The sequence below is a fragment of the Eptatretus burgeri genome, chromosome 7 (genome assembly GCF_056783735.1).
Source record: "Eptatretus burgeri isolate ZD-2024b chromosome 7, Ebu_testis_v1, whole genome shotgun sequence".
Lineage (NCBI taxonomy): Eukaryota > Metazoa > Chordata > Myxini > Myxiniformes > Myxinidae > Eptatretus > Eptatretus burgeri.
Window position 1 is genome coordinate 110873561 of NC_140967.1, and position 16814 is coordinate 110890374.

Genomic DNA, 16814 nt, shown 5'->3' on the forward strand with positions numbered 1-16814 from the left:
GACGTAATTCTGGGTCATAATGTCCTCAAGCAGCACACGAGCGTCGAAATACCCTTTGGAGGAAGCAAACCTCGTCTAATTCTAAATGCTCTGACCACCGCAGAGGTAACGTCCCCCCAGCTGTTTGCTAACTTGTCGCCGGTCTGTAAACCGATAGCGATCAAATCGCGACGATATACCACTGCTGATATGAACTTCATCACTTCAGAGACCAAGCGATTACTGGAAGAAGGAATTATAGAACCGAGCGATTCGCCATGGCGCGCATAGGTGTTGGTCACCGCCAACCAGAACCATAAGAAACGAATGGTTGTCGATTACTCTCAAACGGTCAATCGTTTCACCCAACTCGATGCCTACACTTTGCCGCGCATAGACGAGATGGTCGAACGCGTGGCCAACTACAAAATATTCAGCACCATCGATTTGCGAAGCGCCTATCATCAAATTCCCATCCGAGAGGAAGACAAACCTTACACCGCGTTCCAGGCAGGTAGACGCCTCTACCAATTCAGGAGGATTCTGTTCAGTGTCACGAATGGAGTAGCTTGCTTCCAACGAGTTATGGACGACATCATCTCAGATGAAAACCTCAAAGACACTTTTGTTTACGTGGACAATGTCACAGTGTGCGGTAAGGATCAGGGGGAACATGATATGAATCTGGACAGATTCTTGAGCATTGCTAGAAAATATAATCTGACCCTCAACTACGAGAAATGCGTATTCTCGGCAAGGTCAATTGACCTTCTCGGCTACACAATAGCCGACGGCACGATTAAGCCTGATCCTGAACGATTGCGCCCACTTCGTGAGCTACCCCCACCTCACGACCTGCAGACAATGCGCCGGGTGATAGGCATGTTTGCTTACTACGCGAGATGGATTTCCCAATACTCCGAGAAAATACATCCCCTAGTGCATTGCAAAAAATTCCCACCAGATGCCGCTGTTGTAAAAGCTTTCCACAGCCTCAAAGATGATATCAGTAATTCCGTGGTATTATCGATCGACAGCTCGGTGCCGTTCATGGTGGAAACGGATGCTTCTGATCACGCGATAGCTGCGACGCTCAATCAGTCTGGGCGACCCGTCGCGTTCTTCTCGAGAACTCTCTCTGGAAGCGAGCAGAGACACTCAGCAATAGAGAAGGAAGCGTACGCTATCGTCGAAGTGCTGCGGAAATGGAGACATTATTTACTGGGAAACCACTTCACGCTCGTCACGGACCAGCGATCCGTTGCATTCATGTTTGATGGGAAAAATAACGGGAAAATTAAGAATGAAAAAATTATGAGATGGCGGATAGACCTAGCTTGCTATAGTTACGACATTGTTTACCGGCCCGGGAGAGAAAACCCTGCTGCAGATACCTTCTCTCGGGTCTACTGATCGGCGACAATCAGTCGGGCTTTGCAAGACCTCCATGTGTCTCTTTGCCACCCAGGGGTAACCAGAATGGCACATTTCGTGCGCAGACAAAACCTTCCCTATTCTATCGAATATATTAAACAAATGAATGCTTCATGCCCTGTTTGTGCTGAACTTAAACCCAGATTCTATGGCGCGGCATCTGGCAGATTGATCAAGGCCACTTCTCCCTTCGAGAGACTAAATATCGACTTCAAAGGGCCCCTGCCGACCGAGACAGACAACAGATACATATTCACTGTTGTTGATGAATATTCAAGGTTCCCTTTCGCATTTCCGTGCTCGGATATGACCTCGGGCACTGTCGTGAAATGTCTCTCTGACCTCTTCGCTATGTTTGGGAAACCTTCGTACATACATTCAGACAGAGGGCCGTGTTTCATGTCAGCCGGGCTAAAACAGTTCCTATTAGAGCACGACATAGCAACTAGTCGAACGACGGGTTACAACCCACAGGGTAATGGGCAGGTGGAACGGTATAACGGAGTCATTTGGAAAGCCGTAACTCTGGCGTTGAAATCAAGAGGACTGGGCCCCGGGCAATGGGAGGTTACCCTTCTCGACGCTCTGAATTCCATACGCTCTTTGCTCTGTACGTCCACCAATGCAACTCCTCCCGAACGAATGTTTACTCACCAGCGACGTTATGTTGACGGCCAAACGGCGCCCAACTGGCTAACCTATCCCGGAACAGTGTTCATGAAACGCCCGGTACGACAAAGCAAGTATGAACCCATGGTGGAGGAGGTCGAACTCATCGATGCTAATCCAGAGTATGCTCATGTCAGACTCCCGGATGGCAGGGAGACCACTGTGTCGGTTCGCCATTTGGCTCCCTCAGGTACTCCTCCCGCAGGTACACCACCATCTGGCACTCCTCCCTCTGACATCCCCTCCCCAGGAGTTCCCCCCCCAGGAACTCCACCCGGGAACGGTGGTGACGGAGCTGCCGCGTTCCACCCGAGAGCGATCGAGGAGTCATCCCCAGCACGAGTCGAGGCTCACCAAGATGATCGGAAGTCTCCCTCAAGTGAAACCGCCATTTACTCCCGGAGAGGTCGACGGATAAAACCCCCTCGCCGACTCGATCTGTAAAGGGGATTATCGGCATCCTCGATGCTCATGCTCCTATATGCTCATTATATCATATATCGATGCTCATTACCATGCTCCTACAGCTCAAAATAATCCTCACTGCTTGGAATGTATGCTTCTGTAGTTTAAATAGTTCGCGTTGCTTGAAATATATACTCCTATAGTGCTGAAGTAATCATGGTGTGTTAGTTGGGCCTCTAGTTATATTTTAAAGACGGGGAGAATGTGGTGAATTGAAGGACGTGACGTATGATCACATGTCGCGCGGCTCGTGCACGGGATAGATAAAGCCAAGTCTCCGCACGGACGGGGTGATTGTCCCAGGGGCATTGTCATTTACGGCGGCGGTTCACTTGGTGCTCGTTGAATGGTGAGAATTGAGAGTATACCGGACTCCGTGCTTATGCTGATTTATTTTGCGGTGATTAGTTGCACATGTATACATCACTGCTTATGTACTCCTAGCTGCACCTGTATTCCCTGATGTGCTCGTAGAAGCGGCTTCAATCAAATGGAATAAAGCCTACACTCTGAAGGTTCTTCTCTCGCTTTCATTTCAGTCATAATCTCCCGGCATGCATCATTCCGCATGACAAAAACCGGAAACAAAAAAAACAAACCCAGAAACAAAAGAAAAACGGAAGCAAAAGGGTCATGGCCAATGACACAGATTCACAATTGTTTGGGTATTGTGTTGTTTTTGTTGTTTCCTGTTCTCTCATGTGCACGTGTTAAGTAATAGTCACAAGAAAAATACTTTAATTTGATATATTTAAGAAGCGAATGTAAGAAGAATTCTGCGTTCGCATTTAAGCTTTGCCTATTCTATATTATTCACAAGATAGAAATAAAACCCAATCGTGTTTATACACCGCATAGCGTTTAACAACAACCGGAAGCAAAAGGTCATAGCTAACGACACGGATTCCAAATAGCCAGGGGTATTGTGTTGTTGTTGTTGTTGTTGTTTCATATTCTCTCACGTGCACGCGTTAAGTATGAAGCTCACTGCGTTCGCTAATATGGAATAGTCAAAGCCTAGAAGCGAACGTAGAATTCTTCTTACATTCGCTTCTGACTTTACCGATAACTTGTTCACAACTGTATACTTGCCAACTATACCGTGGTTGATGTAAGCGCCGCACAGCTGATGATTTTGACGCAATTTCCGGTTACTTCAGCCTGGATTCGGGATCAGCGATCAAATAATGTAAATCACAATTAAAAATTATTTTTTGATGATGCGGGAGATATCTTTATTATAATTAACTTTGGGAAAGAAATAATTGAATCAATAAATAAACGATCACTTCTGGTCAAGAATAAAATAAATTAAAAGTTCCGGAAAGAGTTTCAAAATCACTCCCGGTAATGTTAAATACAAACTAAACACTTCCTGTCATGAAAAAAAAATCACTTTCGGAAGTATAAAATTAACTTTGGGGAAAAAATTATTTAATAAATAAATAAACACTTCCGGTCATGATCTCCCGGCATGCATCATTCCCCATTGAAGTAAATGCGAGAGAAAAACCTTTGGAGTATAAGGCTTTATTTCACTTGATTGAAGCCGTCTCTACAGACACAAAAGGAATACATGTGCAGTGAGGAATACATGTGCAGTCGATCACCGCAAAATAAATCAGCAATTAGCCAGCATAAGCACGGAGTCCGGTATACTCTCAATTCTCACCATTCAACGAGCACCAAGTGAACCGCCGCCGTAAATGACATTGCCCCAGGGACCATCCTACCGACCGCGCGGCATCTCGGTTTTATCTGTCCCGTGTGTGAGCTGCGCGACACGTGATCGCGCGTCACTTCATCCTTTATTTCATCACATTCTCCCCATCTTTAAAATGTAACTCGAGGCTCAACTGACACACCATGATTACTTCAAAGCTATAGGAGCATACATTTCAAGCAGTGAGGATTATTTTGAGATATAGAAGGATGGTAAGGTGCCATCGAGGGATGCCGATAATCCCCTTTACAGATCGAGTCATCGAGGGGGTTTTATCCGTCGACCTCTCCGGGAGTAAATGGTGGTTTCACTTGAGGGAGGTTTCCGATCCCTTTGGGGAGCCTCGATTCGTGACGGGGATGACTCCTCGATCGCTCTCGGGTGGAATGCGGTAGCTCCGTCGCCACCATTCACGGGTGGAGGAGTTCCTGAGGGGGAAACACCTGGGGAGGGAATGTCAGAGGGAGGAGTACCAGATGGAGGGGTACCTACGGGAGGAGTACCTGCGGGAGCCAGATGAAGAACCGACACAGTGGTCTCCCTGCCATCAGGAAGTCTAACATGAGCATACTCAGGATTAGCATCGATGAGTTCGACCTTCTCCACCATTGGTTCATACTTGCTTTGTCGTACCGGGCGCTTCATGAACACTGTTCCCGGATAGGTTAGCCAGTTGGGCACCGATTGGCCGCCGGTATATCGTAGTTGGTGAGTAAACATTCGTTCGTGCGGAGTAGCATTGATGGACGTACAGAGCAAAGAGCATATGGAATTCAGGGCATCGGGAAGGGTAACCTCCCACCGCTCAGGCCCCAGTCCTCTCGATCTCAGCGCCAGGGTTACGGCTTTCCAAATGACTCCATTATACCGTTCAACCTAGAGTACCTATATATAGAGAGTAGCGACATAGGGGGACCAGAATTTGATGGTCACGTGACACATGGGCGCCATTTTGTTTCACACTCTAGCGCCAAGCTACGCATCGAATCCAGATCTTCACCGAGTGAGCTCGGAGAGACCGAGTTTGAAACTGAGTGAAACTTTATTAGTCAAAATGACGGGTTGTTGCGCCTTTGGGTGCAGCAACAAATCTGAGAAGGGGTACAGGATGTATAGGTTTCGTTTTCAATTTCTGCATTTAAGATTTTAGCCGTCGACAGTGCCTTTAGGCACGGCTCCCGGTATTGGAAGCATGTCATCATGTGACCCATATAAACTTTCAAGGACATCTAAGCTTTTAGAAGTTGTTATCTATGGAAAGAAGAGAAAATTCGTTGTTTTGATAAGTAATTTGATGAACAATTTTGGTATTTGTCTATTTCTTATGTTGACCAAAAACCAGTCAAGTTTTAGACTAAAAAAAGGGCAAAATAATGTACACATATGGACATTGACATGTATGGTATACAAGTCTTACTGTATATGCGTTGAATGTGTTACCATGGTAAAGATTATTGTAATAAGAATTATATCAATCATAGCAGCAATTGATATTATTATTGATTTATTTGATTTATAGCCTGTATGATTAAATTGGAACAAAAAATTACCTATAGAACCACTGCCCCCACGCCTGCCCCAAAAATGAAATGCTTTAAATTTGGGGGCCCTCTTTATGCATGCCGTTGATCTTATTTATTATCATAACCCCAGTAAGGATCAATGGTAGTCTGGGATGTTGGCATCTAGAAAGCTAACAATATGGGCAATCATTATTTAGCAACCCAATTAATTTACATATTTATCACTTAATTGCACATTCTTATGAAAATACACAATTTGTAATGAATTGTCTGTTTATTTGGTTACCATGGCAACACATTAGATGGGGTTTCATAAAAAAATCTAGCCTACAATCTCTGACCTTCATACTTTCATTTGGTGTATTTCCATTTTTGTTCAGAATCATCAATCATGTAGTATTGTCTTGAAAACTTGCTGTCAAGTTGTTAATATTTCACCAAAATTAATTTTGCTGTAAACACTAATATATAACTAATCATGATATTACGTATTTATACACTTGAATTTGAAAATGCCTGCAGTGTATGAACAATACAGGTAACTCTGCATGCATGTAAGTCAGCCTTATTAAGTCGAATAATCGCACAAGTTTAAACAAATTTTGAAACCGTATTATGCAAGACGTGTTATTTACCTTCTGTGAGGCAGATTTGTTCTACGTCGAACAGATTTCTGTGGTCCCAAGAGATTCAAGTTAAGCAGAGTTACCTGTACTTATAATTTGTAGCATTTCTTTATCATTCATCATCTTGCAAATTGATGGAACACTGTTGACAGAAATAAAATAGCAAGTCAAACCTACTGCGATTTTTCATGGACTGTTTCTTCACAAGATTGTACCAGTTGAATACTTAACATAAGCATTTTGACATGAACGTGCTTCATAGATTCATCCAATAATTGCATAGCAGGCCTGTGCAATTAACTATTCTTTGCCCATAAAAAGGGTCATTTCAATTGTTAAGATATTTTTGAAATCTGATACAATCATTTTGGCATAGTCACTTTTTGGTGTGTTTGAGAGCGTGTTGGGTGGTAACTATGATGATAAATTACATGTAGGTATCGGTGTTTGTTGTTTTTGTTTGTTATGGGTGAGATGATAATGTGGTGAGATGAAAAAAGTAAAGATGGGTGAGGTGGGGAGGGATGGGTAGGGGCAGGTATGGATCAAATTGAGGCCCCAACTTAGGCCTATGGACTCGAGATTTTTATTTGGCTCGACTTCATGTCATAAGCCTACACAGGCCGAGTTTCTCCCAAATGTCTCGTTCTCTGGCAAACTTACTCTGAGTTTCCCGTGTAATGAGTACATGCATTTTAACATTTTATCACTTTCAACGCCATTGATTCTATAATCAAGATCTTTGGCCGAGTAAAACATGAGAATAAATATATATGTCCAGTGATGTATCCCACCCTGCTGATGTATTGCTTCATTAATGCATGCTGCTACGGCGGTAGCGTACGCACTGCACGTTATCCAGAGTGAAACAAAATGGCGCCTATAGCTGAGTTGTAGCTACTCTCTATATATAGATACTCTAGTTCAACCTGCCCATTACCCTGTGGGTTGTAACCCATCACTCGACTAGTTGCTATGCCGTGCTCAAATAGGAACTGTTTTAGCCCGGCCAACATGAAACCCGGTCCTTTGTCTGAATGTATGTACGAAGGTTTCCCAAACATGGCAAAGAGGTCAGGGAGACATTTCACGACAGTGCCCGAGGTCATATCCGAGCACAGGAATGCAAATGGGAACCTTGAGTATTCATCAACAACAGTGAGTATGTATCTGTTGTCTGTCTCAGTCGGCAGGGGCCCTTTGAAGTCGATATTTAGTCTCTCGAAGGGTGAAGTGGCCTTGATCAACCTGCCAGATGCCGCGCCATAGAATCTGGGTTTTAGTTCAGCACAAACAGGGCATGAAGCATTCATTTGTTTAATGTCTTCGATAGAATAGGGAAGGTTTTGTCTGCACACAAAATGTGCCATTCTGGTTACCCCTGGGTGGCACAGAGACACATGAAGGTCTTGCAACGCCCGACCGGATGTCACCGAACAGTAGACCCGAGAGAAGGTGTCTGCAGCAGGGTTTTCCCTCCCGGGCCGATAAACAATGTCGTAACTATAATAAGATAGATCTATCTGCCATCTCATTATTTTCTCGTTCTTAATTTTCCCGTTATTTTTCCCATCAAACATGAATGCAACGGATCGCTGGTCCGTGACGAGCGTGAAGTGGTTGCCCAGTAAATAATGTCTCCATTTACGTAGGGCCTCGACAATAGCGTACGCTTCCTTCTCTATCGCCGAGTGTCTCTGCTCGCTTCCAGAGAGAGTTCTCGAGAAGAACGCGACGGGTCGTCCGGACTGATTGAGCGTCGCGGCGATCGCGTGATCGGAAGTGTCCGTTTCCACCACGAAGGGCACCGAGCTGTCGATCAATAATACCACGGAATTACCGATATCATCTTTGAGGCTGTGGAAAGCTTTTACAACAGCGGCATCTGGCGGGAAGTTTTTGCAATGCACCAGGGGATGTATTTTCTCAGAGTATTGGGGAATCCATCTCACGTAGTAAGCGAACATTCCAATCACTCGACGCAATGTCTGCAGGTCATGAGGTGGGGGTAGCTCACGAAGTGGGCGCAATCGTTCAGGATCGGGCTTAATCGTGCCGTCGGCTATTGTGTAGCCGAGAAGATTAATTGACTTTGCCGAGAATACGCATTTGTCGTAGTTGAGAGTCAGATTATATTTTCTAGCAATGCTCAAGAATCTGTCCAGGTTCGTATCATGTTCCCCCCGATCCTTACCGCACACGGTGACATTGTCCACGTAAACAAAAGTGTCTTTGAGGTTTTCATCCGAGATGATGTCATCCATAACTCGTTGGAAGCAAGCTACTCCATTAGTGACACCGAACGGGATCCTCTTAAATTGATAGAGGCGTCTACCTGCCTGGAACGCGGTGTAAGGTTTGTATTCCTCTCGAATGGGAATTTGATGATAGGTGCTTCACAAATCGATGGTGCTGAATATTTTGTAATTGGCCACGCGTTCGACCATCTCGTCTATGCGCGGCAAAGGGTAGGCATCGAGATGGGTGAAGCGATTGACCGTTTGAGAGTAATCGACAACTATTCGTTTCTTATGGTTCTGGTTGGTGGTCACCAATACCTGTGCGCGCCATGGTGAATCTCTGGGTTCTATAATACCTTCTTCCAGGAATCGCTTGGTCTCAGAAGTGATGAAGTTCATATCGGCGGTGGTATATCATCGCGATTTGATCGCTATCGGTTGACAGTATGGCGACAAGTTAGCAAACAGCAGGGGGGACGATACCTCTGCGGTGGTCAAAGCATTTAAAATTAGACGAGGTTTGCTTCCTCCAAAGGGTATTTCGACGCTCGTGTGCTGCTTGAGGACATTATGACCCAAAATTACATCTGCGCATTAATCACGAAGCACCAGTACCCTTAAATCCCGATTCGTGTAGCCTTTTACGTCCAACTCAACATTGCAGTACCCTCGTACGCTGGACTGTAGTGATGTGGAGGCCATGCATACCGTATTGTCTGTCGGGTGGATCTTCCATTTCATACCTTTCGCTAGTGAGCTGTTGACGAAACTTTCAGAGCTTCCGGTATCGATCAGCGCCTCGGCCATATGCCCATTAATTCGTACGTTGATGATAACTTTGGATAGATTCCCCGGTGAAGCTGCTGGTACTTTCTTTTGTGAGTAGAGGGCCGCAGAAGTGGGTTTATTTCTTCTAAGAGTAGATTTGCATACCCTGGCATAATGCCCTTTCTTGTCACAGTTCATGCATGTGGCATCCCTGGCGGGGAATTTGCTACGGGGGTGTCTTTTACACCCACAGAAGAAGCATTTACCAACCGAAGTAGTTGCCGAGGAGTTTGACGAGGTCTGGGTGTCCGATTCCTCAGGTTTATCTCCATCCTCAGTATCGGAGGTATCCCGGGGAGTTCTTTGAGTTTCCGCCGTAGCAGCGTTCATTAGCAACACCGGTGTCCCATATGATTCAGATTGCTGCTGTGCCGCATCCATAGCTCGGGCCTGGTCAGCTACCATTTCAAGAGTGGGTTGTGCTTTTTCCAGTAAGCGTTGCCGAATGGGGCTGACCTGAGACCCTGGATGAAAGCCTCTCGGGTCGCTTCATCTCGATGTTCCTCGGCGGTTACAGCCCGGAAATTGCAGTCTTTGCCCAACTGCCTCAGAGCTTGCAGGTATTGATCGATTGTCTCACCGGCTTCTTGCCTGCATGTGTTGAGAAGATGTCTTGTGTATACCTCGTTCTTGCGCTTCACGTAGAGCGCCCGCAGCACGTCGATCGCTGCGTCATAGGTGTCACACTCCGAGAAGAGCCTGAATACACTTGGCGAGACATGGTTTACAAGTGCGGCCAGTTTGTCGGCTCCCTCTTCAATGATGGTCAGATAGTGTGAGAAGGAGCGGTACCAATGGGACCACTTCATTTCCGAGTCAGTAGCGTTGGGGTCTGCATCGAACCTCTCCGGCTTGTAGATCTTGTCCATAGTCGGTTGAGGCAGCCGAAGGGATCAAGTGAAATAAATTGAAGTAAATGCGAGGGAAAAACCTTCGGAGTGTAAGGCTTTATTTCACTTGATTGAAGCCGTCTCTACAGACACAAAAGAAATACATGTGCAGTAAGGAATACATGTGCAGTCGATCACCGCAAAATATATCAGCAATTAGCCAGCATAAGCACGGAGTCTGGTATACTCTCAATTCTCGCCATTCAACGAGCACCAAGTGAACCACCGCCGTAAATGACATTGCCCCAGGGACAATCCCACCGACCGCGCGGCATCTCGGTTTTATCTGTCGCGTGTGCGAGCCGCGCGACACGTGATCGCGCGTCACTTCATCCTTTATTTCATCACACCCATGAAAAAAACCGGAAACAAAAAAAACCGGAAGCAAAAAAAAAAAAAACGGAAGCAAAAGGGTCATAGCCAACGACACGGATTCACAATTGCTAGGGTATTGTGTTGTTTTTGTTGTTTCCTATTCTCTCATGTGCACGCGTTAAGTAATAAGCGAACGCAGTGAGTTTCATACTTAACTCGTGCACCTGAGAGAATAGGAAACAACAACAACAACAACAACAACAACAACAACACAATACCCCTGGCTATTTGGATTCCGTGTCGTTGGCTATGACCTTTTGCTTCCGGTTGTTGTTAAACGCTGTGCGGTGTATAAACACGATTGGGTTTTATTTCTTTCTTGGGAATATTACTTAATGCGTGCACATGAGAGAATAGAAAACAACAAAAACAACACAATACCCTGCCAATTGTGAATCCGTGTCGTTGCCTATGACCCTTTTGCTTCCGTTTTTGTTTTGTTTCTGTTTTTTTTTTTTTTGTTTCCGGTTTTTGTCATGGGGAATGATGCATGCCGGGAGATAAAGGCATCGTCGGAGACATGAAAGACCCAAATATCAGACATGGTGTATATTTCCTCCACTGATTTTAATAAAGATATCTCCCACATCATCAAAAATAATTTTTAATCGTGATTTACATTATTTGATCGCTGATCCCGAATCCAGGCCGAAGTAACCGGAAATTGCGTATACAGTTGTGAACAAATTATAGGTAAAGTCAGAAGTGAATGTAAGAAGAATTCTACGTTCAATCTTGTATTCATTTTTTCAGATGAGATCCTGTTCTAGGCGGTGTAGTTGTCGTTGTGAAGGTAATGTTGAGGTAATATTATCTTTTTTAGATGAGATCCTGTTCTAGGCTGTGTAGTTGTTGTTGTGAAGGTAATGTTAAGGTAATATTTATTTTTTCAGATGAAATCCTGTTCTAGGCGGTGTAGTTGTCGTTGTGAAGGTAATGTTGAGGTAATATTTTTTTTTCAGATTAGATCCTGTTCTAGGTGGTGTAGTTGTCGTTATGAAGGTGTTTTTGAGGAATTTTTTTTTTTTCAGATGAGATCCTGTTCTCGGCGGTGTAGTTGTTGTTGTGAAGGTAATGTTAAGGTAATATTTATTTTTTAAGATGAAATCCTGTTCTAGGCGGTGTAGTTGTCGTTGTGAAGGTAATGTTGAGGTAATATTTATTTTTTCAGATGAGATCCTGTTCTAGGCGGTGTAGTTGTCGTTGTGAAGGTGATGTTGAGGAATTTTTTTTTTTCAGATGAGATCCTGTTCTCGGCGGTGTAGTTGTTGTTGTGAAGGTAATGTTAAGGTAATATATTTTTTTCAAAGGAAAAAGACTTTAATTTGATATATTTAAGAAGCGAATGTAAGAAGAATTCTACGTTCGCATCTAAGCTTTGCCTATTCTATATTATTCACAAGATAGGAATAAAACCCACTCGTGTTTATACACCGCTCAGCGTTTAACAACAACCGGAAGCAAAAGGTCATAGCTAACGACACGGATTCCAAATAGCCAGGGGTATTGTGTTGTTGTTTTTTTGTTGTTGCCTATCCTCTCACGTGCACGCGTTAAGTATGAAGCTCACTGCGTTCACTATTAAAACCGTTTTAATAAGCCGCACGTGACGTGACTGTTCCTGTTCCTGTTCCCCTTCCCCTTCCCCTTCCCCTTCCCCTTCCCCTTCCCCTTCCCCTTCCCCTTCCCCTTCCCCTTCCCCTTCCCCTTCCCGATTCCGGGTGAAACGGATTCCAACGGATATTTACAAAATGGAATGTTGCAAGTTAAAATGACACGTATTTTATTTGTGTTCACTGGGGGAGCGTGGGCGGGGCGGGATAACGAGTCAATGAGAGTTCAAATAACTAATTTATTAAGGACAACGGAACAGGAAATGACGTCACACAATTATTATTATCAAGCGCATCAGTCACTCATTTCATTATAAATGTATTTTAAAAGATTTGTGACGGATTATGTTTAATTTTCATCAGGATAAAAAAATACCGCGAAGAAAAGTTAAAAAAAAAAAATTTTTAACCCGAAGTAGGTCTAATCATAGGAGTTGTCGAATCGTAGGGGTTAAACCCGCGCACACACCATGGCGGCTTCGTTGGGTCGGCGGTCGGCGACGAGCTTGGTGTGTTTGTTAGCGCGGACACGCACGTTGTGTCGGTGGAAGGCTGCGGCGAGGCAGAGCGTGTCGGGGCCTGCGATGCTCCGGGCGAGGTACGTGTTGGGGGTCACGTCGGCTCGGGTCATTGAACAAGGCCCAACGGAGGGTGACATGACGGGCAGGTCGGTTCTTTGTGCTGGAACTCCTTCCGTCGGTGGAGCTGTTGTTTACGTCTTCTTTTCGTGTCTTGTCGTTCGTCCCACATGTTCCACCCCCACATGTTCCACCCCCACATGTTCCACCCCCACATGTTCCACCCCCACATGTTCCACCCCCACATGTTCCACCCCCACATGTTCCACCCCCACATGTTCCACCCCCACATGTTCCACCCCCACGTGCTCTTTGGAACATTCAGATTCGTTGGGTTACCTCGTTAATCGGTGGAGAGGTTTGACTTTAGATTCCATCATCATGGTGTACAATATTTAATACACAAAGGCGACACACACACACACACGGACACACGGACACACGGACACACGGACACACGGACACACGGACACACGGACACACACACACACACACACACACACAATTCATCCATTTATGGTAGACACATCCATCAGCGCTGTTTACTCCACCTTCATTTTGCAGAAGGGGAGTCTCCTCCAACCTCGTCTCTAACTGCTGTCATGTTGGAGGTGTAGGAGTAGAGTTGGATCGACAGCAATTATTATTTTTATTGATGTTTGTACATTTTATATAAAGGCTGAGCTTCCCTTCCCCATCGGCCACGCCCACGCAACAACGTGTCTTGTCATTGGTTTGGTAAATAAATAGCCATAACTTGGGAAGCACTTGTCCGATTAATATCAAACCTTGAAAAGGCACATCCTCAGGTCCCCAGCAATATATCTGGCAAGTTTCAATTAGATCGGACCGGCAGTTGGCGAGAAACAGCGGTCACACACACACACACACACACACACACACACACACACACACACACACACACACACACACACACACACACACACACACACACACACACACACACACACACGTATATATAGATATTATTGAGGTTATGGGGTAGATGGAGGAATTTAATGCGAAAGTTTGGATTGAATAGAGTTGTTTAGTTCGTGGACGTGGAGGAGACATCTCAATGTAATTAACTAGGGAGACTGTGAGTTTAAGTGTGACATGTCACCACATGGGGGGTAGTGCGGTGTTGATTTGATTGGGATTAAGGATAAGTTCCCCCTGTTTGTAATTGCTTTCCCTGTGACTTTTCCCTATGTTTTTGGATTACAAACCATGAAAGAAGTGTGCTTTTATCGTAAACACGACGATAACGAGTGAGCCAGGCACGCGGAACAGACCGCCAGGCTTAGCCTTCTCGGGTTTGGTGTGAGAAAGCCACACCAGACGCTGGCCATTGGCTGTTGGTTCGGTCGTGAGAGACGGACTCCGGAGCCTTATATATTTCAAGCAGCGGGTCAGTGAGGACGATCGACGCACGAAGCAGCTGCATGGTGTCTCTGAGCCTTGGTGTTGAATACCGTTAACAAATTGCCTGACAAACTTTCCCACTGCGAGAGAGTGGCTCGGCACCATTTTGTGTTCGTCTACACCTGCAGGGCGAAAAGTCTCGATTCCAAGTTCCTGAAAGACCATCTCTGGACAAGCTTAGTGCCAGAATAAAGGGAGTACTTGCTTTTCCTTTGTTTCTTCTTGTCCGTATTTACATCTGTGTGTGGAGGCCCCTCAACTTTCGGGTTAATTTATCTCACGATTATTATTATTATTATTATATCTGAATAATTGTCCCTTGTTAATATGTCTATTTTCATTAAATCCCATGTTTATTTTAAGTTGATGTGTCCGTGTTTGTCATGGGGTTCGAGTATCAACCCCCCTGTGCTGTGCTTCATCGTGCCTCTGTCGCTCCGCCATGGCTCCCCACCCCTCCCGCTTGCATTGTAATCTCCGAGGATCAACGTGTCCACCTCTTAAGGAAAACCGGTCGGCTATCCGGGCTTGTCGGTGCTTACCACCCATCCACGACAATTGGGTCTGGGCCATTTGTCTTAACCGCCAAGGGTGTGTGTCTGTTTGTGTGTCAGTGTCGAATCGATTTGTTTTTCGTGAAGAGCCAGATCCGGATCCAATAATTTTTTAGTTTATAAAATGATTCTTCACCATTGAGAGATCGGAAAAATTTGAAACTTTGCACAGCTCATTCTCTTCCCAAGGGGGGATAAAGTAGTGTAAGGATGACGTCATCGGTGAAGTGGTCGAGCAGCCATCAATGTTTTCATCAAAATCCTTCTTTATCATGGAGATTCAGTGTGTGCGTCCAGGCCGTAACGTTGCACCAAACGAGCTCCTGTCAAATCTTCAACAAACCTTGATTGTGAGATTGTGGAGAACACAAATGAATAAAATCGACAATGATTTTGAACTGTCGTTTTAGACAAGTTCAGTTTGAGTAAAAAGTGGATGTGGATGGGCTTTGCATTTTGAGATCCTTTCTCTTCCTTCTTGTATCATGAACTAATCAATATTATTGTTTTAAAATGTCATTTTATGTTTTTGTTTTATAAAATGATGATGAAAGCCCCAATTGTGATGCTATTTCCTGTGAAATAATTTTGATAGACATCCTTTCCTGAATTGGGAGAACTTTTTATTTTAATTTTTTGTCCAATATCACCGTTTCTTCATCATTTACAGGTTTTGTCCAATATCACCGTTACTTGATTATTTACAGTTTTTGTCCAGAATCACCGTTTCTTGATCATTTACAGGTTTTGTCCAATATCACCGTTTCTTGATCATTTGTAGGTTTTGTCCAATATCACCGTTTCTTGATCATTTGTAGGTTTTGTCCAATATCACAGTTTCTTGATTATTAACAGTTTTTGTCCAGTATCACCGTTACTTGATTATTTACAGGTTTTGTCCAATATCACCGTTTCTTCATCATTTACAGGTTTTGTCCAATATCACCGTTTCTTCATCATTTACAGGTTTTGTCCAATATCACCGTTACTTGATTATTTACAGGTTTTGTCCAATATCACCGTTTCTTCATCATTTACAGGTTTTGTCCAATATCACCGTGACTTGATTATTTACAGTTTTTGTCCAGAATGACCGTTTTTCTTTATCATTTACAGGTTTTGTCCAATATCACCGTGACTTGATTATTTACAGTTTTTGTCCAGAATCACCGTTTCTTCATCATTTACAGGTTTTGTCCAATATCACCGTTTCTTCATCATTTACAGGTTTTGTCCAATATCACCGTTTCTTCATCATTTACAGGTTTTGTCCAATATCACCGTTTCTTCATCATTTACAGGTTTTGTCCAATATCACCGTTTCTTCATCATTTACAGTTTTTGTCCAATATCACCGTTACTTGATTATTTACAGTTTTTTTTTGTCCAGAATCACCGTTTCTTGATCATTTGTAGGTTTTGTCCAATATCACAGTTTCTTGATTATTAACAGTTTTTGTCCAATATCACCGTTTCTTGATAATTTACAGGTTTTGTCCAATATCACCGTTTCTTGATCATTTACAGGTTTTGTCCAATATCACCGTTTCTTGATCATTTGTAGGTTTTGTCCAATATCACAGTTTCTTGATTATTAACAGTTTTTGTCCAATATCATAGTTTCTTGATTATTTACAGGTTTTGTCCAATATCACCGTTTCTTGATTATTTAAACGTTTTGTCCAATATCACCGTTTCTTGATGATTTACAGTTTTTGTCCAATATCACCATTTCTTGATCATTTCGAGGTTTTGTCCAATATCACCGTTTCTCGATTATATAAACGTTTTGTCCAATATCACCGTTTCTTGATAATTTACAGGTTTTGTCCAATATCACCGTTTCTCGATTATTTAAACGTTTTGTCCAATATCACCGTTTCTTGATAATT

General features: G+C 43.9%; 1 protein-coding gene across 2 annotated transcripts in view; it reads left to right on the top strand.

Annotated features, from left to right (window-relative positions):
• The first annotated feature begins 12748 nt into the window (after positions 1-12748).
• Positions 12749-16814, top strand: part of LRPPRC (leucine rich pentatricopeptide repeat containing) — a 171564-nt gene continuing 167498 nt past the window's right edge. The window contains exon 1 of one of the 2 annotated variants that reach the window (XM_085890292.1): positions 12749-12963. In XM_085890292.1, coding sequence (XP_085746418.1) covers positions 12836-12963 — 128 coding nt within the window. In that variant the 5' untranslated portion in view covers positions 12749-12835. Of the gene's footprint in view, positions 13033-16814 lie in introns of both variants that reach the window. The other variant, XM_085890290.1, reaches the window with a different exon arrangement.